Here is a 27212-nt window from a genome sequence, read left to right on the forward strand (position 1 = left end):
AAAAAAAAAAGAATGAGATATTACCATTTGCCACAGCATGGATGGGCCTAGAAAGAATTAAGCTCAGCAAAATAAGTCAGTCAGAGAAAGACAAGTAACATATAATTTCACTTATATGTGGTAGCTAAAGAACAAGATAAATTAATAAAATCAAAAAAGAGCCCTAGCTGGTTTTGCTCAGTGGATAGAGCGTTGGCCTGCAGACTGAAGGGTCCCAGGTTTGATTCCGGTCAAGGGCACATGTCCAGGTTGCAGGCTTGATCTCCAGTAGGAGGCGTGCGGGAGGCAGCCAGTCAATGATTCTCTCATCATTGATGTTTTTATCTCTCTCCCTCTCCCTTCTTCTCTGAAATCAATAAAAAATATATTTATATATTTAAAAAAAGAAAAGAAAAAGACACACAGATACAGAAAGCAAAATGATAGTTGCCAGAGGGGAGGTGTGTTGAGGGACTGGGTTAAAAAGGTGAAGGCATTAAGAAGTACAAATCAGGCAGCCCCTGCCCGGCTCGGAGGCTCCTGGCGGAGAGGAGGCGGCGCCCCGAGGGGCTGCGTAGGCCCTGGACAGAGACAGGGCAGGGCATTGTTCCTGCACTGACCGCCCTCAGCAGCCCCGGCATGACCTCAGGGAACGGATATTCTGCCTCCAGCATCGCCGGCATTGCCCCCCCCGCCCCCTCCCCCCCCCCCCCCCCCCCCCCGCAGAATGGTAAGAATAAACCACCACAGGCCAGTGTGAAACCCCAAACCCTGACGCATGTTATCGAAGGGTTTGTGATCCAGGAGGGGGCGGAGCCTTTCCTGGTGGGACGCTCGTCCCTGCTGGTGGGGAATCTCAGAAAGAAGCATGCACAGGGGTCTCTGCCTGAGAAACTTCCACAGCAGGGCCACACCACCGCCACGGACTCCGAGATGGAGGAGCCCTGTCTGCAAGAATCCAAAGAGGAGGGGACGCCCCTCAAACTCAATTGTGAGCTCTGCGGCCGGGTGGACTTTGCCTACAAGTTCAAGCGTTCCAAGCGCTTCTGTTCCATGGCCTGTGCAAAACGGTACACTGTGGGATGCACCAAACGAGTGGGGCTTTTGCACTCAGGCCGAAGCAAGTTGCAGAGAGCAGGAGCCACGGCCCACAACCGCCGTCGGGCCAGCAAAGCCAGTCTGCCAACTCTTACCAAGGAGCAGCCAACAGGCTCTGTACCCCTTTCGGTTACTGCTGCATTGCAGCTAACCCATAGCCAGGAAGACTTCAGCCGCTGCTCAGGTAACTCAAGCTACGAGGAACCCCTGTCACCCATCCCAGCCAGCTCATCCACCTCCCGCCTGCGACAAGGCCCACGCGACCTGGAGCTCCCTGACATGCACATGCGGGACCTGGTGGGCATGGGACACCACTTCCTGCCAAGTGAGCCCACCAAATGGAATGTAGAAGATGTCTACGAGTTCATCCGCTCTCTGCCAGGCTGCCAGGAGATAGCAGAGGAATTCCGTGCCCAAGAAATCGACGGGCAGGCCCTGCTGCTGCTCAGGGAGGACCATCTGATGAGTGCCATGAACATCAAACTGGGGCCAACCCTGAAGATCTACGCTCGCATCAACATGCTCAAGGACTCGTAGGGCTGGCCGGGCAGCCACGGTTCTGGCCCAGGACGCCTCCACTCAGCTGAGCAGAGCCAGACAGACATTCCTGAGGGGCCCAGACATGGGGCCAGTCGGAGGGCAGGGGCTCTCCCTGTGGAGCATGGCTGGTGGGGAGGTGTTGGCACCTCCCAGTGGCTCTCAGGGGCCTTTCTTTCTGTGGGAGGGGCTGAGAGGTAGGTGGCGCAGAAGATGGGGCTTTCTGCTTGTAAATACTGATAGCACTGGCTTCCTCCAAAGTCCCAACACTCTAGCCCCACGCTCTTCCCATCTTTGTCCCCCATTTTCCAGGGGGTATGTGGTCAGGCTCCCAACCTGAGTTGGGTTACTTCCCAGGGCAGCCGTCAGGCCTGGATAGAGGCCTTGAAAGCCCTTCCTGCCTTCCTCCCACTTCCTTCTCCAGGCCTGGCTAACGCTCCCGACGCAGCTTCTCCCCCTTCAGCTTGTTTCTGAAGCAGCCAGGTGTTTCCCGCCCTCACCCTCTGCAGGTGGAGAGAGAGAAGCTGGGCCCAGTTTGCCATGCCTGCTGGCACAGACGCCTTAAACGCTGTGTGTGACTGTATGACTGTGTGGGAGCCTGGACTGACAGATAAGCCAAGAGCCACACTCTGGCATCTCCAGGTGTTTTGTAGCAAACAGCCACTTAGTGCTTTGTCCCGGACTCCACTCGGCCTCAGGATGGGGAATAGAAAGGAAGGGCGGCCCCAGTGCAGAGAGGCAAGATCAGAACTCGAGTTAGATGCTCCTCTCCAGACTGGCCACGATGCCTCTAAAGTCCCTTCCCCACACTGTGAAGGCCCCCCGACTGCCCTGCTGTCACAAACATTAAAGAAGCTGCCGGCCACAGTGCTGGTGGGCGGGCTGGGTCAGGCTGAGCCTCCTGCTCGCTGCCAGGGGATCCCAGTGGTGAGGCCCAGACAACCTCTGAGGGAGAGAAGAGCTGGAGTGACCACTGATGTGGAGAAGGCAGCCTCTGGCCTCCCGCTCCCACACTTGGCCTTGCGAACCTGCTCCCAGCAATCAGCTGCCTGCGGAGGAGGCAGGGCAGGAGGGGCGAGGTCTGCCTCCCACGTGCCCTGTACTCGGCAGCTCCCCGGGGGCAGGGGGCCTCTCCGGGAAGAGGTGGCTGCCTTCCTCAGCTTGTTCTGTTCCCCACTCACACCCCTGGCAGGGTTGGAGATGAAGGACTTTTTTAACCATTTGTTTTTGTTTTTTTAAAATAAATCTGTAAAATCTGAAGAAAAAAAAAGAAGTACAAATCAGTAGTTAAAAAATCATCATGGGAATGTAGAGTACAGCATAGGGAATATAGTCAATAATCTATATTAATAAAAGGGTAATATGCTAATTAGATCAGATAGATGGGACGTTTTCTGGACGTCCTTCTGGACAAAGCCACAGTGGCGGGGATCGAGGCAGAGGTGGTTAAAGGTGATCAGGCAGACAGGCAGAGGGGTTAGGGGTGATCAGGCAGGCAGGCAGGTGAGAGGTTAGGAGCCAGAGGTCCTGGATTGTGAGAGGGATGTCTGATTGTCAGTTTAGGCCCAAACCCTGTGGGATCGAGCCTAAACTGGCAGTCAGACATCCCCCCGGGGGTCCTGGATTGGAGAGGGTGCAGGCCGGGCTGAGGGCCTCCTCCATGTGTGAATTTCATGCACCGGGCCTCTAGTATTGTAATAACTATGTATGGTGCCTAGTGAATACTGGAAATATTGGGGGAAAAACACTTTATAAAGTAAATTATTGTCTAACCTCTATGCTGTACACCTGAAACTAATACTAATATTGAATGTAAACTCTAATTGAAAAATATAATTTAAATTAAAAGAAATGCTGTACTTGAGGTTCAAAAAAATCAACTGAGATTCAAAATATGATTAAATACTCTTTAGTACTTACTTTGTACCAATCACAAGGGTTAATATTTCACACATGTCTTTTTAGTCTTCATAACAACCTTTGGGTCACAAATTATCTTTCGGATGAAGACATTAGGCTTACAGAAGTTAAGTAACTTGCCTGTGGCTATACAATTAGTAACAGAGGAGGGCATTTGCAAAGGAGTTTGTCTCTAAAGCTCATGAACTTGAAGTACTGCAGGAATGTAGGTGTACTGAACTTATACAGATATTTACAAATGTAGGGCATCTTTCCACTAGAAGAATTTCAGATGCTTCTCACTCAGAATGAAAATTCCAAAGTTATGGTTACAGTGATCTCCCCACATCTTTAACCTCACCCTCCCTCATACAGCTGACAGCCTTTATCGCCACATGGTCAGAAGGACATGTTACAGTTTCCCCTCTATTCCTCCGTTTCCTCTGTTGCAAACTCCATATTATGGGAAGTTTGAGCTGAATACTTCTTGTTATGGGGCACTGTCTTGGGCATTGTAGAATGTTTAGCAGCATCCCTAGCTTCTACCTGCAAGATGCCAATAGCTCCTTTCTCCAACCCCTAACAGTGAAAATCAAAAATGTCTTGAGGCTCTGCCAAATGTCCTCTTGGGGGCTCAAATTGCCCAGGACAGGAAGTGAATAACACTACCAGTCATTTTTCTATGACTTAGAACCTAAGTCATAGATTATTAGCTTCCACAAGGCTATTAGCATCATTCTTAATTTAATTTGCTAGTGCACAGTCACAGATGCAGTGAATGCTCTTTCTTCCTCTTACTGTAATGTCTGTGACGCTGAAGGTACACAATAAATACTGCATCAGTGACAAGTATTGCACCTGGGCCTGCAGTTTTGAGTGTCCATGTGGCAGGGCAAAGACCCAGAAGACACATTACTGGGTGACCCTATGACTTTGCACAGATGATTAGAATCATACCAAGAGCCCATAAAAGAATCTATTTTCAAAGTTTAAAGTATAGTGTTACCAAATGTTGGGAACTGAGTCAAATAGGCTCCATCCTAATTGCATGCATCAAAATCCAGGTGAGCCCTAGCTGCTTTGGCTCAGTGGGTAGAGCGTCGGCCTGCGGACTGAAGGGTTTCAGGTTTGATTCCAGTCAAGGGCACTTGCCCGGGTTGTGGGCTCCATTCCGGTACAGGAGGCAGCTGATCAGATTCTCTCTCATCCTTGATGTTTCTATCTCTCTCTCTCCCTCTCCCTTCCTCTCTGAAATCAATACAAATAGATAAAAAAGAATAGACCTGGATGCAAATGTTGACTGTGTGGATGCTCATGCTCCTGGGTTCAGTTCCTCACAAGCAGAGTGACGCATCCCAACATCTCTTGGGGCACCGGGTCATTAGTGTGCCAACATAGCAGGCACTAACTGAATCCCGAGGCCCTGTGCCACTGCCTGATGCTGCTAGGCCGCTTGGTCACCAGGCTTTATATGCTCACAGTGACCGTTAGATAGATAGGCATCCTTAAATGCTGTTCTGAATTTACAAAGATGACTTTCTAACAGGAACGTCTGGAACAGTCTTCTGGTGTGACCAGCCAGGCACAAGGATACTTTGTGTCTACTTTAGAGCCGGTTTGGGGATGACAAAGGGTGTGCTGAGCCTATGAAGAGCTTGGAGAAATGAAGGATGATACAAAAATGTTGCTTACCAGAACACTGCCTGACTGTAAGCCCTACTGATGAAACTCAATAAACCAGATACTATTCAGAGCACAAAACCATTTCAAAATGGACGTTGTATTAACTTAAGAACCACGTGGACCTGAGCAGCCTGTTTTTTGACAAGGGCAGAATTGCTCCAAAGTTCACCACTTCCTCTCACACTTTCACAGACACTTTCTCCTCAGCTTGATTATCCCCAATTCATTCGTCACAAATATTCATTCTACTCTATGTACAGAAGCAGGCTAAAACTATGGGTTAATGACAAGAAGTGAATTCCAGCAAAACTGGATTTGCAAGAATAGATGGACCTTTCCAACTTATTTCTTAAACATCTTAAAAATGTATTTTTCAACCCATATTTTTTAGGGAAAGGTATTATTGAGTTTTGAACCTTTAAGAATAAACATAGCAAAACATAGCTGTCCAACTATTAATCCAGCATTTCTACATTTCATTTAGGATTTAGAATATTAATAAATTTACAATGTTATTTCATGAGTAATACTAATTCTGTTTTATCTCTCCTAGCAAAAACTCTTTGGCTATTTAAATAGTGGTACCCATTGCCCTGGCTAGTGTGGCTCAGTTGGTTGAATGTTGTTTCATGCACCGACAGGTCATGGGTTCGATTCCCATTCAGGCAGGGCATATGCCCAGGTTTCAGGCTTGACCCTGAATGGATCTCTCTCTCTCTCTCTCTCTCTCTCTCTCTCTCTCTCTCTCTCTCTCATCAATAAAAACATATTTAATAAATAAATAAATAAATAAACAAATAAATAAATAAATGTAGTAACCATTGCCAAGACCTGGAGACCATACCCACTACAGAATGCATCAGGGCTTTTTCCAGTATCTGTACTGTCATGGCACCTTGCTTGTGTCTTCATTTGAAACGTCCTGTCATACATTAGAGTTGGTAGCTCTTTCCTTTTGCATTATATCAGCTAGTCCTGTGACTCATACTGAGTAGCCATTCAAAAAACATTTGTTAACTTGGAATGGCAAATTATGTTCGTGCCCCAAACGCATTCCACTTGGTCCATGTATTAAGCCAAATTATTGTGTATTAGAACTGTTTTTGAGAAGTACACTCCTTCCGGTATGCTGGTCTTACATGTCTCATGTAGCCATGCCAAAGGCCAAGGCAACAGGCTTCATGCTAACCTCTTTTAATAGTTTACTTAAAAAACATTAGCTGCAAATAAGACTGGCTTTTAAAAATTCTTCATCAATAAAAATGTAGTTTTGAATAAAAATGTAAAACATTTGCTAGCCGTGGATAAAAAAGTTTGTGTTAATCTTTTTATTATTATTTGCTCTATTTCTATCTCCCTTTCCTTTTTTGACTGTTAAATATTTTAGTTTTGTTTTGTTTTTCAGAGAGGAAGGGAGGAGAAATAGATACATCAATGATCAGAGAATCATTGATTGGTTGCCTCCTTCATGTTCCCTTCTGGGGATTGAGCCCGCGACCTGGGCATGAGCCCTGATGGGAATCAAACTGTGACCTCCTGGTTCATGCTCAACTAGTGAAGCACACCAGTCGAGCTAATATTTTTGGTTTAATTTCGTGCAGAGGTGTACTGTCATTAGTGGTAGTCACATGGTTGTCTTTCATATGAGGATGATGGTGTGGCATCCAAACAAAATCCAACTATAGGATATATATAGGCTTTGAGAACCATGTGGAAAATATGTACATACATACACACACACACACACATTATATATATATAGTCTAACAGTTTTGTCCTTCATGAACGGCCAAACCAGTTATTAAGTATTCCAGATGTATAGCTTCAACTCTGATGATCTGTTAGGCCAAGTCAGATAGGCCTTATCTTAAAATTCTGCTCTGGTTTTCAATCTGTGAGACCCACCCTTGGTTATGTCAGAGAAATGAGGCAATTGTCCTAATTAAAATAGAAATTAGCATAACTTTTGCACTAATGAATAATGAAAACCAAACAATGGGTAGTGATACAGTATTGCTGTAATTAGTTAATATTCTTTTATTTTTCTTTACTCAATTATAATGTTCTGCACAAGATGACAATCTTGTTTTTGATCTACACTAAACACTAAACAGTTCCCAAAGTTTAGACTTTTGCACTGACATTCTGTTCCTTTTTCACATTAAAGAGAGAAAAGCAAAAGGACTAATGTGGCTATAACTGCAAGTGAAATTCTAAACCTATTAAACCTTTGAATTTTGACCTATATGCTCAAAAGTTAGTAAATTACATCAAACCCCTCAACTGACTATTAGATACCTCACAGCACTGTGCAAAGAGCACATTCACTTTTCTGACATCATCAGTGTCTTAACTTACATAGCCTGGAGGCAAGCAGGAGAGAGAGAGAGAGAGAGAGAGAGAGAGAGAGAGAGAGAGAGAGAGAGAGAGAGAGGCTCGTATGTTAGAGCAAGAAGTTATGCATTAGTTTGGTTGGGAGTACCTGCACTAAGTTTTCACTTTCTTTTTTCAGACAAACCCCAGAGCATGCTCCAACAAGGCAGAAATTTGGTAGGGCCTTAAATAACATCTCCTCAAAACACATAAATGAATGTTTTAAGTAACATTCAAGCTGTCACTCTTAAATGAATCTCACTATAGAGAATGTATAGGTTTCCAAAAAAACAAAAATGCAAGAAGCCAGAAAAATATAGTTAAGATTTGCATACGTGTTTAGCAGTCAACTGATGTTTGCTGTGTCCTTGTACTTTGAACCTACCACAGTATCAAAATAATGGGCAATGATTTTAAACTCATGGTATTTATGAATTTTCATGAATTCAGAGATTAAGAACTTGAGGTGGTTATTCCCATCACAGTGCGATGACTTGCAAAATTTAAAAATTCCCTTTAACACACTGAAGAGCACCAGCTGCTTTTAATCTGTTAAGACATAAAAATTTAATTTTCTGTATTCTGAAAATGAATTCCATACTGTTTTTTAGATAAACTCAACATTTAATAGGTTGGAAGCTTATTGAGGAATCCAATTTTCCTACTTATCTTTAAATAAGTATTTATTTTCATCAGGACTTCATAAATACTTAACACAAAACCCTTTTCTCAGTATGTTCGACATTCAACCTAGTGAATTATGCTTTACATCCAACTCCATTAAAAAAAGGAAAATTAGCAATTCCTTGGTCAGTTCTCAAACTGCATGTAATCAACCACTAGTGGAACAATTACAAATGCAAATTCCTCGCTCAGCTGGATGACTCAGTTGGTTTCAGCGATGTCCCATATATCAAAAAGGTTGCGGGTTTGATCCCCGGTACAGCTGTGTACAGGTGGCAACTGATAGAGGTTTCTCTTACATTGATGTTTCTCTTCTCTCTTTCTCTGTCTGAAAATCAATAAACAGATCCTTGGTTAGGATTTAAAAAAAATGCCAATTCCTAGGCCACACCCTCAGACTATCTAGAGACTGACTCAGTGAAGGATTCTTACTCTTCTTCAATAAACACCCAATGGGCTCTGATGCTATTTGTCTAAAGAACACTGAACACTGCTTATGCAGTAGAAAAAAATCTTATTAACAGAAGTTCTATCAGTCCATATGGCAGTTTTTGATGAATAAAGCTAATTAGTCAAAATTTTTGTGCTTTACAAGCCTTGCAAAATATCCAATGACAGTGAATAAGACACCCTGCCCAATTTTTCAACATTCTTCTTCCTCTTAGGACATTTTAAGGGTTAAATTTAAAGAGATTTAGGATTGCAACATTCAGTATCCTGAGGTTGAAACTTATCGAGTAAGTCATTTCTAAATTATTGTAACCTTCTGTTTTTTGGAGTAAGCTTTGAAGACATTGAAAGTCCTTACAGCTATGTGCTGGGTTAGGAGACTATATAGTTCCTTGAAAGCCAGTTAAAAACAAAACATAAGACAACCTGTACGAAGTCCTCTTAAGCAGAGGAGGCGCTTTAGAACAGGAAACGAGATTAAATACTAATGACAGGTAAATCATTTCCTAAACTTCCGGAGATTCTTGGCAGCAAAAAGTTGTGCCTTTGAAAGAAAAAAATTATCCGCCACAAAGTGACTGATTAATCAAGTGACTTATTACAAATAAAAAACCCTTGTATTTGGGCTTGTAGCAGCTTGCTGTGTTTGCTCCCAAAAGACAACTGCAAACACAGACTTATTGTCATGCTGAATCTTTTTCTCAGAGTAAAATTTAACAATTTTCTGGATAATTTGATTAAATAAGACAGGGCCCTCTCACATTGTCCTGTTTGAGCTTGAATTATTAGGCCAATATAGGATGACATTTCATGATACCCTTTACCTGAATCAAAAACAAGCTATGTTTTCCATGTCTTTCCTAACATAAGGAATTTGGTATCATGGCGATTAAACAAATCTTGAGTCTAAAAACAAACAGACTGAAAAGAAACAACAACACATATAAGTCAATAAAACATTTTGGCCTCACTTACAAGCATGTGTATTCTGCATGCCTGACAGAGGATATTCAATAAATGTTTGTTGAACTAAATTCCTTTCTCTGGTCTTGAATTAGCTTCATGGCAGTCGTTCTTAATACTGGATATAAAAAAAATCTAATTGTTAATCTTTTAGAGAGTCTCCTAAATGAATCAGTTTAAGATTTAAAACAATAACCATCTTGCAAAACAAAGGCAAGCCAGCAAATCTGCCAAAGCAGATGGAAGAACAAGAGCAATGAGATAGCCAGGATAAGTTCCCATGATTAATATAGATAAGTGTGTCAAATGCTCAGTTATTTCTCTCCTGACGGCTAGAATTATCTCTGAAAATCATCAAATCTCCACGATATTTTAAGGCAGTAACGACAGATAAAAATAATCTTATAGATAAGTGAAACTATTTCACTGAAATGCTAGCTTTCACATAGAATGTGGTTTCTGTCACTTTGAAAAAAAGGGTGGGGGGGGGGAGAAATAAGACAAGAGTTCTGTTTAATTTCAAACGTTAATATATTTTCTATTTTATATTGAACATTTGCACCTGTAACCCCTCATTTGCAGCAACTATCACATCCTCATAAAAGGGGCAAAATTTGTAAGATGCCTCTTAAAATAAATATTCTTTTTTATAAAATAATAAAACTTCAAATAAATATTCTTTACACTAAACAATATGTTGAAAAAATTAGAAAATAAAGGTTGAATTTTACTGTAACTGTACAATATACATGAAGTCCAAAGGGAAATCAGAGTCTTACAATAAAGGCTTTCTGTAAGGCAAAATACAATCTAAAAACATACTGATTGATTCACATTCTTCCGAATGTACAACATATTAGTATAATATTTTGTGACTGTGCCAAATAGCATGGCACAACATGTTTTTCACAGTTGCAAATATTATTGTATATACAAAAATATAGCACATTATCTCTGGAGAAAACAATGGAAAAAAAGTCATTTGCTAATTTACAAATTTTGCAAGGACTATTCACAAACAAAACATTTTGCCTAGGAGTGTCTGCTGCTTTAGCTTACGCAACATGTGTGTGAGTCGCCAGCTTCGGTATCCCATACCTTGAGTTCTAACAAGCATATCAGTTAAAATGGCACATGGACAAAAGCATTTCACTCCAAACAGCAAAGACTATCCCAACCCTCTATTAACAGTGCCAAGATTCTAACTGTTTAGTTGGTTGCATATGTGTGTTAAAAAGAGAGAGAGAGAAAAAAGGAACAATCCTATCACTGTAATATTCCTGATTAATAATGCTATGTTGGTTTTTCAAAGTTCCTGGGTGGGACAGTGGGAACTTTGCAGCAAACTGTGTTTGAGTTTTTACACCGGCATCCAGGCCTATTCACCCGATCGTAACACCCCTGGCACAACTTAAGGCAACCCTTGGCTGGAAGGTAACACCATAAACAAGGCAAAAAGAGAGACATGACGCCCATTGCCGACCAACGTGTACAACAGTGAGACTGGCTGCAAGAACACGGGTTGTCAGCACAGTTGTCCTCGTCATCATTAGAACAGTGATAGAAGAGACCTTTCACACAGCACACACAAGTCCCATAGTCAATCACGTTCTGGGCCGAGCAAAGACACTGCTTGTCGCAGATCCAGTCTGACGGCAGAGGCCTCGGATAGGTGCACTCCTTACACTTGCACTTGCCACAGTCCTCACACCTGTAGGCATGCAGGCCCAAATCTTCCTTGCTCAGCGGCTTAAGCTCACCTGGCTTGAGCTCAGATTTGGGCTGCACCCGGATTATCCCATCAGCAAGTGGCCCAGAAGAGAAGGATGGTCCCAACAGTCTCTGTTCAGAGGAGCTGCTGCTGGTACTTGTCCTCGTGCTGCTCCGAGACCCCGAGCTGACCGTGCTGATAGACCTGGACAGAGGTGCTCGTGCAGCAGAATGGACCTGCGAGTGCTGCAGCCTGGGAGGCTGGCGGTGCTCGGGCAGACCGTGGAGTCTCTCGTGTTTGTGCTGAGCAGAGGGGCGAGGAGCAGGCTTGAGGCCAGGTCTCGGGACAACAGTAGGCCCCTCTGTGTACTCATTGGTGTTTCGTATAGCTCTGATCTGATCCAGGGACAGCACGTGTACCTGCTGGACGAGGGCTTCTCTAGGGTCAGGCTCCCCACGCTGTCTCCCACTGTTACGGGGTGCCTGCAGCAAGGGCTGTGACCCACTGCCACTCTGAGCTCTGGCCTCCATCGGGTCTTGGAAGTGTGGTCACTCCAGCAGGCTTAGAACACATCTGAATTCCTGCAGAAACCAAGAGGAAAGAGCAGGTTTACACTCCAGGATACTTCCTACTCTCCACCCACCTGAGTTAACTCTTCACTTCCCACTTCCTCTAGAGAAACAGGAATTGTACCGGAGCGGCTGTGGGAATGATTAGAATAGCCACATGATCGATGCCGGCACCAAAATGTAAAATTTTGGCTGGATATTGACAGTCCTTTAATCTTGTGATGTGTAGTGACACAAAGCTGACTTTGTTTCAATCACGTATCAATTCCTTATTCAAATAAACATAAAATTTGCAAGGTTTAGGTTCCCTGTAAAAATTGCAAGGAATTAGAACATAACCATTGCAACTGACATTTTCAAAAGTTGAACACCTTTTCCAAATTAAGATTATCATGGTCATTTGTCTTTAGCATCAATAAATACATCCTGGAAATTCTTACTTTAAGTCTGCTTTTACATCAAATACCTTAAACTATTACTTAGCTAGTATTTTGTAACTTTATAATATCCCCATATGATGAATATGGCAGGCAAAAAATAAATATTCCTCCCCCAAAGAATAGTTATAAATTTTACAACAGTCATGCACTATCATTCAATACACAGTAGGCACAAAGTTTTAGAATTAAAAACAAATCGATTCAAATCCTGTTAGGTGCCAGGAAGACAATCAAGCAAACTCACACAAACAAAACGGAATTTATTTTCAATTTCTCAGCTTCAGAGTCAGATATTTTACAGTCCGATTGCCTAGAACTTAAATTCTGTAGCTGACTGTTTTAGAAATAAATTATGCCAAAATCTTAAATGCTTTGCCCGTTTCTAAAAAAAAAAAAAAAAAAAAAAAAAAAAAAAAAAAAAAAAGATTAAAAAAAAGTACTTGAAAACATAAACCGGTTGGTGATAACCGGAAGTGTTTTAAAATTCAAGTGTCACGTCTCAAATCTATCATTCTGACAAGTCATGGCTTTAATTACAATCTCTCTATAAAAACTACCATCCCCTTTACCACTAAATCTACAATGAATAAAAACGGGCAAAAGTAGACTTTTACCCAACCTCTGATTTTTAGAAATGAGACCCAGGCAGGTGACACACGCCTCCCAATCCCGCAAAGGCAGAGCTGGAAACCGGATCTCACTCCCAACAGAAAGGGAGACAAGACAACCTTGCCCTCGCTTTCTCGGCGTTTATCGGCTCCATCGGCGCTCCAACACCGTCCCCAGCAGGTGGGACACAGTCAGGGCCCCGAGGGACTCGGTCTCCGTGCGGATCCCGGTAGCCCGGGGGGCAGGTTGGCCCCCACGTGCGCAATCGCCGCCGCGAAAGGCAGGCGGGGGCGGGCGCCTCCGGGGGGTGTGCAGTGAAACTCTGGAGCACACCCGCCCAGCCCTCCCTTTCCAGCTGAAACCCCCCCCCCCTCACCCCAAGGGAGCTGCCTCCCAGATCCCAACCGGGCCACTCCACCCCCAGGCAGAGGTCACGTAGCCCACCGCAGGGCGTTCCCGCAAAGGCCCTCGCACATCCGGCACTGGCTTCCAGCCCCGACGCCTGGAGGACGACAAGTCCTGCCTTAGACGCACAGCCGCGACACGGAGGTCTAACCCGCGCACACAGGGCGACTCCATCAAGGGGCACCGGTGCGCCTGCAACTTGCACACACCTACATTTCTGAAAGTTAAGGAGAAATCACTTTTCAAAGAAAGGACATTTCCCAAGGCTCCGCTGCACGTCGGGCATGCAGGACCCATACCCTTGGGCTGGGAACTTTCCGCGATTTGCTTGCAGTGGAAAGAAGCATCTTTGGGGAGAGATTTTTTTTTTTTACAAGTTATTTCTGCCGACCCCTGGCCTGTTTCGCAACCGCGCCCCCGTCCCCCGCCCTGCAGTCCCCTCACTCCTAGTCCCGCTTTTAAATTACTTTGAAACCCCCATTAAGAAGTGTCTGGTCAGGTTTAGGATTAGGGGGGAAAGTACTTCAGCACCAGGGTGGGGCAAACCGACACAGAAACCACTTTGTAAAAACGCACGAGATTCCAAATTAAAAAAACAGCAGCGCCAACAAAAAAAAAGTAGATCAGCCAATCAAAGGGGGGAAAAAACTAGCCTCTTTTGCCACCTATTTTCAGGTAATGGAAAACGATCGCGACCGCTTGATGACTTTCTTCCTGTGTTGGGTCAGCCCGATCTTCCAAAAATAAAAAAATGAAAAGCGTGACCCAGGCCGACCACGGAGAAAGGAAAAAAGAGAAAGCGGCACTTCCGATCCGGAGCGACCGGCGCCAGGCAGGGCGACGCTCCCACCCGCGCCGGGCTCTGTCCACACGGGACAGAGGCGGGGGCTCCCCCACCCGGCCCCCTCTCCCTTTTCCACCCGCGGGGTCTCGCTGCCCCCGCGAGGCGAGCGACTCGCGCGCCCTCGGTCCCGCGAGCACCCCAGCCTCTTTTCCAGGACTCGCCTCGCCTTCCCCGAGGGGTACAGGTTAGAAATGCGGGCGCCTGCAACGGCGACCTGGAAAACACAGGGTTTCTCTCCCTTTCCTACTCTCAGCGCCGAATTCGGGACCAATGCAGGGCTGGGAGCCGACTCCAGGCGAGCCTCCGCCACCCCAACCCCCCAGAGTGCGGGCGCGTGGGACCGGGGACTCTGCACCGAGCGCGCTGCAGCCTCCGCCCAGGCAGGCCGAGCCCCCGGCCGGGCAGACCCGCGGGCAGCTCTCAGGATCTCCCCGGGGAACCTGGGAGCTAGAGAATGGGAGGCCACAGGAGAGAAACCCCACTCCCGACCCGGCTGCACCTACTCCATGTTGCCCAAAACGCGCCGGCCACGGCGCCAGGAGGGGGAAGAGCCGAACGCGCCTCACCGTGATCGCGGCTTTGCACCAACCCCTCTCCGTTGGATTCTCTTCTTCCAGCGAGGTGCAAATAATCCCAGCCCCGATGCAAACTTTTGCCCCTTCTTTCCAAACTCTGCTTCAGTCCAACTTCGGGGCGATCGGCGCGAGTTAAAAAGGAGAGGAGGATCCGGAGCCAAGTCCCCAGCCGATTAACACTCCGAGGTTCAGGGCTGGAGGCGACGACCCCCCCTTTCCAGAAGCGCACGCGGAGTATTTCCTCGTTTTTCTCAATGAACTGGAGGCCGAAGCGCCAACGGCGAGTCTCTCTTCCTGGCAGATGAGCGAATGAGAAAAGAAAACGGCCTTACGGAGACCCTAAAGCCAGAGGGCCAAGCCGTGAGGCTGCCGCCGCGTCCGAGCGGAGGCGGCGCGGGGCCGCGGGCCGGGCCGGGCGGGCGCGGGGGCCTGGGCGCTGCGCGCTCCGCCGGCCCCTCTCCTCCGCTCGCGCTGCGGCGCGCAGCTCTCCGCCGTGCAGACTGGGCGTTGTGGAGGCGCGGCGGCGAGGCCGAGGCGGGGGCGGTGGGTGCGGAGGAGGAGAGGGCGGAGGAGGAGAAGGAGGAGGAGGAGGGTCTGGGGCCCGGCCGGGGGGGCTCGCGGTTGGCCTGCGCCCTCGCCTTTCCGGAGGAGGCAGGGAGCTCTGCGGCGGCCGCGGCAGCAGTAAGTGGCGTCATGTGGATCCGAGGCGGAACAGAGCAGTTGTTGTCCCAGAGGATATATCGCATCCGGTCCCAGCTCATTGGCTCCGCGGGGCTACATTCACTCACACTCCAGCGCCCGCCAGCGCTCGGAGCCGCAGGAGGCATTCAAAAGGGCAACCGCGCCGCCCTGCGAGTCCCCGGGCAGGTCCTGCCGCCCGGGCGCCGTCACGCGGGGCGCCCGCGGGGCCGGCTGGGCACCGCGGGGTCAGTTTATCTAGTTTCAAGGAAACCCTGACCCTAAGATTTCCCCAGAGGCCATGCGGACGAGCCATAGGCTCGGTCTTACTTATGGAACTTTCCCCCCCACCCCTGCCACTAGGAAAAGGAATAAACGTTTAAAACTAATTCGGGCCACTCAATGTTAGCATTTAAAAGAAGTTGCAGGTTTTAAGACTATGGCAGAATCCATTTCAAACCCACCTCCCCTCTTCGGATCCCCCTCGAGGGGGCGACGGGGAGAGAAGAAGGGGGAGGGGAAGGGGAGCGGGAAGTGAGGTGGGAGGGCTATTGGTTTATTCTTTGTCTACTGGATTAACCCGATTATACACCAGGCACCAGCACCCACCGCCTCCCCCACCTCGGAGCCGAGTCCTAGAGGGACGAGATGCAGATTCGGGTTTCAAGTACCTTCTGCTCTGGCCGGGGATTTGGGTTTGATTGTGTTAATTTGTAGTTTTTTCTGTTTTAATATTAGATTTTATTTTAAAGGGGGTGGTTAGCTACATACATGGAGGCTTTTTGAAGATCTCTCTGTTTTGTTTTACACAATAGCTGGTGGAAGTTATACAATAAGCCCTTTGATAAATAGTTAATTCAGTCATGAACACACGATTACTAAGGGCCACATCACGGGCTCCTGAAACGGGAGGGGGCTCGCCGTTACACAGCAGATTTCCTCCTCCTCTTACCCAGGACAGTCATCCTTCATTTCCTCCTCTTCTGTGACCTAGAATACTTCTCAAGAAGACCCTATTGTCAATTTCGGTAATATGAACTGCATTTTCCTACTTAAAAATGTAAAGATAGAAATGCATACACACGCACTGCTCTAACTGCCGCTCAGTTACTAAGAAACGTGCTTGCGCGTGAGTACCAGTGAGAAATTACACCCCCCCGCCCCCGCCCCGCACACACATACACAAACTCCTAATATTGGATTCAAGTGATTTACAGAATGTTTTCACAGGGAAGTACGATTAGTACTTCCGAATAGCACCTGCGATCGTGCCCCCGTGTGGAGCTCCGGTGCTAGGAAAACGTGGTGCTTGATTCCTCGGGTTGGGTCCTGCTCCAGCCCACATCCGTTTGCAGCCGCCCTGGCACTCGCTGCCCCCTCCGAGCTCTCGCTCTCGCACGTCCCGGGCGGGCACCTTCCCTGCCGCGCGGCGTCCTCGCCCTCCCTTCTCCATGTTTCGTTAGGGCTCTCCCCACTCTCCCGGGGTTTAGAACCAGAGATGGCAGGGGAAGTGCCATGCGTTATTTCCGGGCGCTGGCCTACGTGCCCCCCCCCCCCACCCTCGGGTGAGGGTGGACGAGGCTCGGTGAGAGGGCTCGGCCGCGTCCCGGGGGCTGCAGGCGCCGATCTACCGAGCCCACCCTCCCCACGCCAGCCGCTCCCCCGACGCCCTAGTTCTGAGAGCCTCCGGGTGACGGCAGGCGCCGCGGCACTTACGGCGCGTCCGGCCGCCAGAGGGCGCCCGCCAGGCGCGGGGCTGCGGCAGCCTTCTTCCCCAAAACTCTGGCGAGGTTGCTTTTACTCATAAAATATACATTAGGTCGGCTGGTTCAAAATGCAAAAAAAAAAAAAAAAAAAAAGTATTTGTAACATAAATGCCATAGCAGGTAGCTTTCCCTATCATCTCCTCCGACACATTCTGTTTGTAATGCGAAATGAGGTACCTTGGGTTCGGAAGAACTCCAGCCTTTACCAAGAAGGAGGAGTTGGGGGCCACAGCCAGGTTGTGCAAGCCTGGTCGGAACGCGCTGCCCAGCGCCCGCAGCAGAACAGGTGAAAGAGACGCCTTCCCTTCGCCTCTTCAATCCCCTGCCCCCGCCGGCTGCTGCTTAGAAGACACTGTGCCCATGCTATTCTCCCAGCGCTGCAGGAACTCTGCGAAGACAGGTTGTTCTGGATCAAAGCATAAAATGGAATTTTAAAAAAGGAGCTTCCGGCTGGTTAGAGCACCTTATATTTTTATCAAGTCAATAGGGAAGAAGCTAGGAAATTATATTTATCCTTCATGAGCTAGAAGGAATCCCATGTAATCTAGCTCTCCCCTCCTTCCCCACAGCCTCCCACTTGCTGGCTGGGAAAACATTTAACCTATAATTTAAGCACGAGGTAAAAACAGAAATCTGTTGGATTCTTTCTAATTTACTCCTTACTATTTATTTTATGTAGTGCAATTATTATTTTTCAGACATGGTGTATAAAGCAGTATATTGTGCCTTCAAAGTTTACTTAGGGAGTTATAATCCCTAAGAGGAATTATGTTTATGTGTATGCATGTGCATGTACACACAATGAAGCGTTTGGTGCAGCTCTTGTAACAAATTCCCAAGTTGATTTTCATGTTGCATTACAAAATTATGACTGGGATTAATTCTGGATGATTCTTTGGAATTATGAAAGAATGTTATGCAAAACTTGACAATGGAGTCCATTTTCAAATGTGTTGTGGAGACTTCCAGAGAGGCAGCCTTGATGCCTGAATAGGTGTTGCCATTTGCTCAATGTTGAAAAATATCAAGTCCATGGAAACTCATGCTGCACCAAGTTCTCCAAATTCTGGGGGTAACATGCCTACTTAGTCCTAACAGTTGAACAGGACTGGATGTCATACATTTGGGATCTCAGCCTTCATTTTACTTTCCATATTCATTTATTTGGATTTACTTCCTTTTATAGCTATAACTATTCTCAATGTATTTATTTATTTTTAATATATTTTTTATTGATTTCAGAGAGGAAGGGAGAGGGAGACAGAGATAGAAACATCAAAGATGAGAGAGAAGCATTAATTGGTTGCCTCCTGCATGCCCCTAACTGGGGATTGAGCCCGAAACTCAACCTGGCATGTGCCCTGACTGGGAATTGAACCGTGACCTCCTGGTTCATAGGTTGACACTCAACCACTGAGCCATGCTGGCTGGGCTTGTTTGTTTGTTTGTTTCTTACTTTTATTTTTAAAAAATCTTTATTGTTGAAAGTATTATATGTCCCCTGAGTGGGACCTATGTGAATTTTGCTTATTTTTATCTTTGGTAGAAGACATCAGGATGGACAATGAGGACATGCTTTTTTACCAGTAGGTATGTCGGCCTAGTTAAGTCAGATATTTTCAAGGTTGCAATTACTCATCTAAGCTTCTGATTTATGTGTAGTAATAGGCGAATGTAGCTTTAAGCAACTCTAGTTCAAGTTTCTTTTTGAGGTTGACCAAATCACTTGACCTTACTGGGTTCAGAACCAGTTTTGATAACCAAAGAGAAATCTTGCAGTGATATGATGTGTCCTTTTTTTTGTTTGTTTTTTTGTTTTATTGCTTAAAGTATTACAAAGAGTATTACATATGTCTCCTTTTTTTTCCCCCCTTGACCTTCCCCCAGCCTCCCCTACCCCCCCCAGTGGATATGATGTGTTCTTGAAACAAAGAAGAATTAATAGCCATTGATGATTTGGTTATTTTGTTAGTTTTATAATCAAGGAAATTTATTTATCTATTCACATTTAAACCCAGCCTAGAGCACACCAGTGTATACTGTTTCTAAGAATAGCAATTTAGGTCTTTCAACCATTATTTCTCCTCAGATCCCAATTGCAATAATAAACTTAATTTCTGCAGGGACTCTTCTGAGAGGGACCTTCCTTGTCAGGGCTGACCAGCAGACCCTGAGCAATGGATGAATGATTACTCTGATACAGGTTCTCTGTGAAAGAGAGGGCTAAGGGACTGCCTGGCTAAAGGGACCAGACAGCCTCAATTGCCTACCTTGTCAGGCTTTTATTGTAACAGCAGTTTAAGATAAAGTTTATCTTTTAGATACAATCAGTAGGGTAAGTAATCTTGAGGGGGATACATGTGTCTGCAGTGTCCTTTAAGCAAGGACATTTAAAGATTAAGCATAAGGATTCCGGTAAACACCCGAGGATCTGCACATGCACAGACTTGTTTGGAAAGGTCAAGAAGCAATTAGGGGTGCTGCCTTCAGTTGGAATTCCGAGAAACAGGGCAGGCTGCCTTCAGCCCACTTCCCTTTTGGAATGTCCTCCTTACAAACTTTCCAACCAAGTCTCCCATGCTTCACTACACTTCCTCAATTAAAGGGTTTTCCAATAATGGACCTTTTGATTTTGGCAGCATTGTGAGTCATGTCACTCTTTGAATTGCTTTGATTTTCTAAATTCTATTGATATTGCCTCTAAGAGGGAATTGGGAGTGGCTGCACTAAAACATGCAAAGGAATTAAAAACGGACCACTTGAGTTCTTATCTAGGCGGCTTGGAGAACTGGGAACAATTTATCTCTGCATCTAACCGTTATTCCTAAATCAACTCGGTGATGTCCTTTATTTCAAAATCAACTTGGGAAAGATCTGGAGTTATCCCAGGGTAAGAGGAGTAGTCTTTGTGGCTCCTGTGGGTCTAGTCTTTTTCAGAAATCTTACATTCAATCTTGTGGTTTTTATTGGTTAATCAATCTTCCTGCTAGATCTATGCACATTATTACTGAAATTTATGCAAAATCAGATGTGGACTGAAGTTCGTTAACAAGGTAAAACAGTATTTCTGTGCTGGCCAACATGATTTTTCTCATTCTATTTCCAATATATTTATTTCTTTACTGAACATCAAGTGTCTTCCTTTGTAGGACTGATGTAGGCAGAGAAAGTGTAATCAGTGGAAACAGTATATTGTTGCTTTGCCTACTCTCCCCACAATAACCCTAGGTTTATTTGTTTTTTTCTGTTTGTTTTAAACATTTAAGCCCATTTTCCCCCTGAATTTCTTTAACCCAGATGCTAATACTTCATATAAGTGAAAATCATAAGTTGAAATGATTATTTAGATATTACCGGCCAACCTTAATAGCAATAGGGAGATTTTAGCCTCTGAATAAATAGGAAGTTTTGGTTTTATACTTCTCATTATGTGGACACTTGATTAGAAGGGCATAGGAAGTTCAACCTGTTCTCTAAGGAAGATGTAGCCAAACAGATTCCACTAAAGCCATTCTTAAGGTCCAGATGACACAATAATATCAAGGCTGCCAGCCAGTCCCAAACCAACCTCAGTTAACAGCAGTGTAAACATAAAAATGTTCAATCAGGGAAATGGAATAAGAGTGTATGCAGATTTAATTTGTGCCTTTGGACAAGAAGTGTTTTGAAGTTACAGTGAATTGTGAATCATTTATGAATATGGTGGGATTATATCAAATAGCTTTTCTATACATACTCCCTGTTGGCAGAGTCTCTTTAAAAAGATAGACTATTCCAAGTATTTGGAGAGTATACATCAGGCCTACTTTGGACTTCTTTGTTAGGGTCCTGGAATGGAAATAGATTTTTCACCATCTCATTCTTAAAAAAGGATTGATTCCAATCTCAACATTAGACACTCCATAAGTGCTTTCCAATAAGTGAAACTAATGAATGTAATCAAAATAAGTAAATATTTAACATCTTAATTTTGTGACAACAAATGAAAAGTTTTTAAATTTTTTAATGACAGAATTTAAGTCATTCCTCTAGCCTGGAAATTATCATTGTGTTTTGCATATTTATCAGGACGTAACTGAAATGAGTTTTGCTTTTTTTTTTAAATTTTTTTTTTATTGATTTGAGAGAGAGAGAGAAAGAGAGAGAGAGAGAGAGAGAGAGAGAGAGAGAGAGAGAGAGAGAAGCATTGATAGGCTACCTCCTGTATGCCTCTGACCTGGAATTGAACTGGTGATCTTTTGGTAACAAAATAGAAAGTTGCCCAGCTGCTGTGGTGCTCAGCAGTTGAGCGTTGGCCTGTGAACCAGGAGGTCACAGTCAGATTCCTGGTCAGGGTCCATGCCTGGGTTGTGGGCTCAATCGCCAGTAGAGGGCGTGCAGGAGGCAGCCTGTCAATGATTCTCTCATTGATGTTTCTATCTCTCTCTCCCTCTTCCTTCCTCTCTGAAATCAGTAAAAAACTATATTAAAAAAATAGAAAGTTAAAAAAGGAATCTTCTTTTTTTAATCTTCACCAAAGGATATGTCTTTTTTTTTTCTTCTTAGAATGTATTTGGAGAGGAGAGAGAGAGAGAGAGAGAGAGAGAGAGAGAGAGAGAGAGAGAGAAGGGGAGAGAGAGAGAAACATCGATGTGAGGGAGAAACATCCATCGGTTGCTTCCTATAGGCTCTCTGACTAGGCAGGGATCAAACCCAAAACGTAGGTTTGTACTCTGACCGGGAATCAAACCTGCAATCTTTTGGTGCACAGGTGATGCTCCAATCAACTTAGCCACCTGGCTAGGGCAAAAATAAATATTTTTAAAAATGTTTGTGTCGTTTATTTTTCAATTATAGTTTACATTTAATAATATTTTGTATTAGTTTCAGGTGTATAGCATGGTGGTTAGAAAATAAATCTTTGTGGAATTTTCATGTGATAGAAAGGAAGCCGGTAGGGGACACCTATTCTTAAACTATATGATCAAGAAATTATCAAACAGGTAGATGGTAGAAGGCTAGAGAATACAGATTAAAGTAAACACCTATGAGTTTCTTACTTTGAAAAGTACATGTGGCAAAAGTATGGCAATATTAATTAAAATCAATGTTAATCTGTAAATTCAAATTAAGAAGTTAGCATTTTGCTAACTTTTAAGAATGTATTTTAAAAATAGCTGCAAGAAAGTCACCACATAGTGAATCATTTTATTTTTCTTGTTCTTTGTGAAAATCTCCTTGTCATTTTGAGAAATACGCTTTTCACCATACCTGTATCATACTCTAAAAGATTTTGACATAATGCACTTGCCAAGTTAGAAATCAGACCTTTAAAATTATATCATTGCTTATTTTTTAATGGTAATTCCTAAAAGAAAATTATACTGAAGGTTGTACTCTTAAATATCCTCATAGGTTCTGAAATCTAGGCCACATTGGGCAAACCCAAAACATTTAAGCATCCCCTGCTTCTGATTATTCCTCGGATAAAGATTCAAGTCCTTAACCCAACTTCAAGGTCCTATAGTCCAGCACCCTTCTCTTCCCAGTCATCTGTTACACCACATTGCCCTGTTTTCTGCTCTGAAGCCATGACCTGTAGGTTGCTCAAAATTACCTCTTTCCTGCCAAAGGGACATTCTCTTTTCTGGCCTTTTGCCATATTAACTCCTACTTATCTTTTAAATCTCTGTTGTGATTTTTTTCAGGACAGCTTTTTCTGACCTCTATGACTAGGTCAAATCTCTCTTTTTCCTCTCCTGACCTTTTCTGCTACAAAATTAAGTAATCATTTGACTAATAACTGTTTCCTTCACTGTATTCTAAGCTCCATGAGGTTAGAATCCAAGTCAGATTTTGCCTGCCATTTTATCCCCAGCACTGAAGCGTCTGGCAATTTAAGGAACTTAAATGTTATTTTTAAATAGGGTGAATAAATGAAATAATTAACTGTAGTTCCCATCTGTGAAAGGGTTGCTGTGGAGATTGCATGATATAAAATATATACAAAGCTTAACACGTGGGAAGCTCTCAATAAATAGCAGTGATAATTTCAATTAAATGCGTTTGGTAGTTTATTTGGTAAAATTAGCTATTTTGCCTCCATATTTTCAATAACTTTTAAAATTTGTAAGCACAATTTGATTTTATGTATCTTATTTGTGTGAGAACACACATTGAGATTTAGAACAAGTTTTAATGACTGTTATTAGCTGTATTCAGCTATGAATAGTCAGTATTTATATTAATTTTTGTTTTCATGTGTAACCTTCTCAAAGTAGGTAGAGCACTTTAGGGAAGAAGGGACTGGCCGATTTGGCTGATGTGGTTGTTTCTGCCTGTAAAGTCTACTCATTGAATGCCTGTTCAAGAAGTCTGTAGGCATAAGAAATGTGTTTCTTCTTCAGAGTGGCCTCCACATTTGGGCTTGTATCCAGCACTGAACTTAACTTTATTTTGGGGGAGGGAGATTTGTGTCTGCCCTGGTGTTGAAGTTCTATCCGCTGTGAGAGGAGGATGTATATTCACTTACATCAAATGATCTGTGGCAGAGGTATTTTTTGTATACTAGAATGCCATATTTTATTCTTTAGGTTATTATGTTGTGTGTAAAGGTGGATTTGCACATGCCTAGAGTATAATAATCCAACAGAATTCTGAGGTTTAGAGTCTCACACTATTTACCAAGCGTTAATCTCCAGAATTTGGAGGGAAAATACATATCAAGGGCTCTCACTTATTTAATGTCAATATGGTGTGGCCTTATGGGGGCAAAATTCTTGTCTTTTTGGCCTTGGCCTGGGAGCTATGGCTCTATCACTTTGCTCAGGGAGTTCGAGATAAGAACTAACTAGTTTCTGACTGCAAGGAACTGACAAACTAAATGGGAGAGTATGCAAATAGCCATGAAAATACTAGAAAGCCATTGGGGTGAATCCACTAAGGCAGTTTACAACTGGATGTTATTGATGCTTGAGGGTTTAAGGAGCAGTGCAAGAGGTTCATGAAAGACACAGCCTCTGAGCAGGGCAGTTGTTTGATCTCTTTGAGCCCCAGTTTATCTATCTGTCATCCTCTCATTTTGATAATACAAATTTTAAGTGGTTCACTAAGAAGCTAAAATTCTCTGAATATGTACCAACGGTGTGGGTGAAAGAGACCAATGTAATTTTATAATGGCATTTGGCTAAGAATCCTGCAAGTATATTCAAGACATCATAGGGGCATTTCAGCCTCAGGCTGGGCCAGAGTTTGTGGCAATAGACAAACGATTCTCTTCCCATATTTGGCATCTTTTCCCCAAGAACTTCATACAATTGTTAAAATAAGTTGTTTTCAGGTCCTACCTTCTTCTTCTTCTTCTTCTTTTTTAAAATTATTTATTTATTTTAATATATTTTATTGATTTTACACAGAGGAAGGGAGAGGGAGAGGGAGATAGAAACATCAATGATGAGAATCATTGATAAGTTACCTCCTGCATACCCACTACTGGGATCAAGACCTTGACCAGGAATCTAACACAAGACCTTCTGTACTCGGGCTGATGCTCTAACCAGAGAGCACCACCAGCCAGGAATAGATTCCCTGTTTCTGAGGGCTTGAGGACAGGTTGATTTGCTAGAATAAATTATGCTGTGATAAGAATTCTTGTTCATATGTATTTGCACATTTGTCTTACTCTCGTAGGACATATCAACTGACAAAACTAAAGCAGTTTAGTAATGAGTTTTATGCCCTTTGTTCAAGGGCAAAATTATTCATGAGTTGGGGGAGGACTGTAACTTACAAGCAATGGAGCACTGTTCCAGACAAACATTCAAAGAAATAGGATTTATTTGAGGTAAATTTGTGCCTATTAAAATTTTAATAATATTGCTAATAAGCTCACTAAAAGATTATTCCAGTTTACATTTCTATTCCCAGTTTATGAGAGGGACTGTTTTTTAAAACTCTCACCAATAGTGAGTTTTGTCAAAATTTTTAGTCTGTGTTATCTGATAGGTGAATCATGACATCTCATTGTTTCATTTTGTATCTCTTTGTTTACTTCTGAAGTTAAGCATATTTTCATATATTTACTAGACATTTGCATTTTTTTCTGGTGAATTCAACTTGATATCCTTTGTCCATTTTTAAATTGGGGTGCTTGCCTTTTGTTGATTTTCATCTTTCTTATTTTAGAATCTAAATATTGCCCCCCCTATTTTTCATTTATTTGTCAAATTTACTTTTAGTATTGTTTTGTTTTGTCTTTTGTCATAAAGACATTTTCAATTTGTATGTAAACGCATGCCTAATAATCCTTACATTTCTGGTTTCTGGCTGTGTTCAATTGCTTAAAAGAGTTTCCTGGAATCCAAACTATAAAAATATTGACCATTGTAGTAAATTTACAGTTTAATATTAAGGATCAAAATCATTGGAAATTAATTCGGTAAATAGATAGTAAAGCCATTTTGTTTATTGGCATAATCACTAGGCCAAATCTGGAGAATGGATAAGTTTGGAAGATGAAAACTGAAGGAAAATAATACTTGAGTTTTGATTCAAAGCATGAAAATTCTAGCCCCAAATTATGCCAGGCTTGACAGATTAAAGACATAAAAATATGGGACACTCCGTCACAATTGCATTTCAGATAAACAACCAATAATTGATTTAAATAAACATAAGTATGTCTCATACTATATTTTATCTGGTGACCTCAAATTAAGGAAATTAAGTAAATAACAATAGAAGAATATTTGAAATTAAAGTTAGACATTTCAAAATCTACTGCTACCTCACTTATTGGGATATTTAGATTAGAATATATTTTTTTAGAAAAACTGCATCATATCCTGAAGATTGTCTGCATTCTCACTTTATTAATCTCTACAGAGGTTTTTCATGTATGGTGTGTGTGTCTGCATAACCAAATAGAAGTGTGAATTGAGCTTTATCCAAGACCCAACATGTAGTTAGCCACTTTTAATTGGAAAGTTATTATATATTTTTTCAAATAGCAATTCTTTCTTTGTTTTCTAGATCAATGGTTCTCAAACCCCAGCTGCAACATTAGAATTACATGGGGAGTCTTAGCTGGTAGCTCAGTTGGTTAGAGTATCTTCCCAATACACCAAGGTTTCAGGTTCAATTCCTGGTCAGGGCACATACTAGTACAAGTATCAACCAATGAATGCATAAATAAGCCAAACAACAGTTTGATGTTTCTCTCTCAAACCAATCAGTCAATACATTTTAAAAAAATTAAAAAAAGAATTACATGGGGAGATTAGAAAAAATCAGATGACATGATCCTTCACATAGAATCTGATTTTCATTAACCTGGGAGGGGGCCTTATATAAAAACTAGAGGCCCGATGCATGAAATTCGTGCAAGAGTAGGCCTTCCTTCCCCTGGCTGCTGGCACCAGCTTCCCTTGCAGCCCTGGCTTCATCCAGAAGGCCGTCTGGAAGGACGTCTGGTCTAATTAGCATGTTATCCTTTTATTATTATAGATTAAATCTCCACCTGCTGTAGTTTCCTCACCCATAGGTGGAGATAAAAATATTTCCTTTGTCTGAGCATCAGTGTTAGGATTACATGAATAATACATATAGAGCTTTAGAAGAGGTCTGATTTGTAATAAGTCCTCAATAAATGAAAGTCATTATATTATTATAATAAAGCCATAATAGAGATTGATAGCTCACTGAGAACAAGAATAGAAAATGGAGTAGACACTAAACAAAGTATAGATAGATGAAGATGCTATACCGGCCTCACACTTGCTTGAAAGAGCTGATTAATGATATCTTGTCTCATCTCCACATTTAATGATGGTATTGGGTTTGAAAATCAGCCATGGTGAGTTTATTTACAACACAGAAATCACCAAATCCTGTGTACCCCAGAGAACCAATTATTAACATTGACCTCCACCTGAGAAGATAAGGGCAGTTGAAAGGGAAGTCTGAGGTGAAA

The 27212-nt window shown here is 43.4% G+C and overlaps 2 protein-coding genes across 2 annotated transcripts; one reads left to right on the forward strand and one right to left on the reverse strand.

Moving 5' to 3' along the window:
- The first annotated feature begins 603 nt into the window (after window positions 1-603).
- Window positions 604-2852, forward strand: LOC132228468 (polyhomeotic-like protein 2). The gene has a single exon (XM_059684940.1). It carries the CDS (start codon window positions 619-621, stop codon window positions 1612-1614), a length of 996 nt encoding a protein of 331 aa, XP_059540923.1. The 5' UTR covers window positions 604-618; the 3' UTR covers window positions 1615-2852.
- Window positions 2853-10173: 7321 nt separating this feature from the next.
- Window positions 10174-14949, reverse strand: SPRY2 (sprouty RTK signaling antagonist 2). The gene is made up of 2 exons (XM_059684939.1): window positions 14811-14949; window positions 10174-11958 (listed from the first exon to the last, which is right to left on the reverse strand). Exon 2 carries the CDS (start codon window positions 11905-11907, stop codon window positions 10960-10962), a length of 948 nt encoding a protein of 315 aa, XP_059540922.1. The 5' UTR covers window positions 11908-11958; window positions 14811-14949; the 3' UTR covers window positions 10174-10959.
- Between the last annotated feature and the right edge of the window lie 12263 nt (window positions 14950-27212).

The sequence above is a fragment of the Myotis daubentonii genome, chromosome 2 (genome assembly GCF_963259705.1).
Source record: "Myotis daubentonii chromosome 2, mMyoDau2.1, whole genome shotgun sequence".
Classification (NCBI taxonomy): domain Eukaryota; kingdom Metazoa; phylum Chordata; class Mammalia; order Chiroptera; family Vespertilionidae; genus Myotis; species Myotis daubentonii.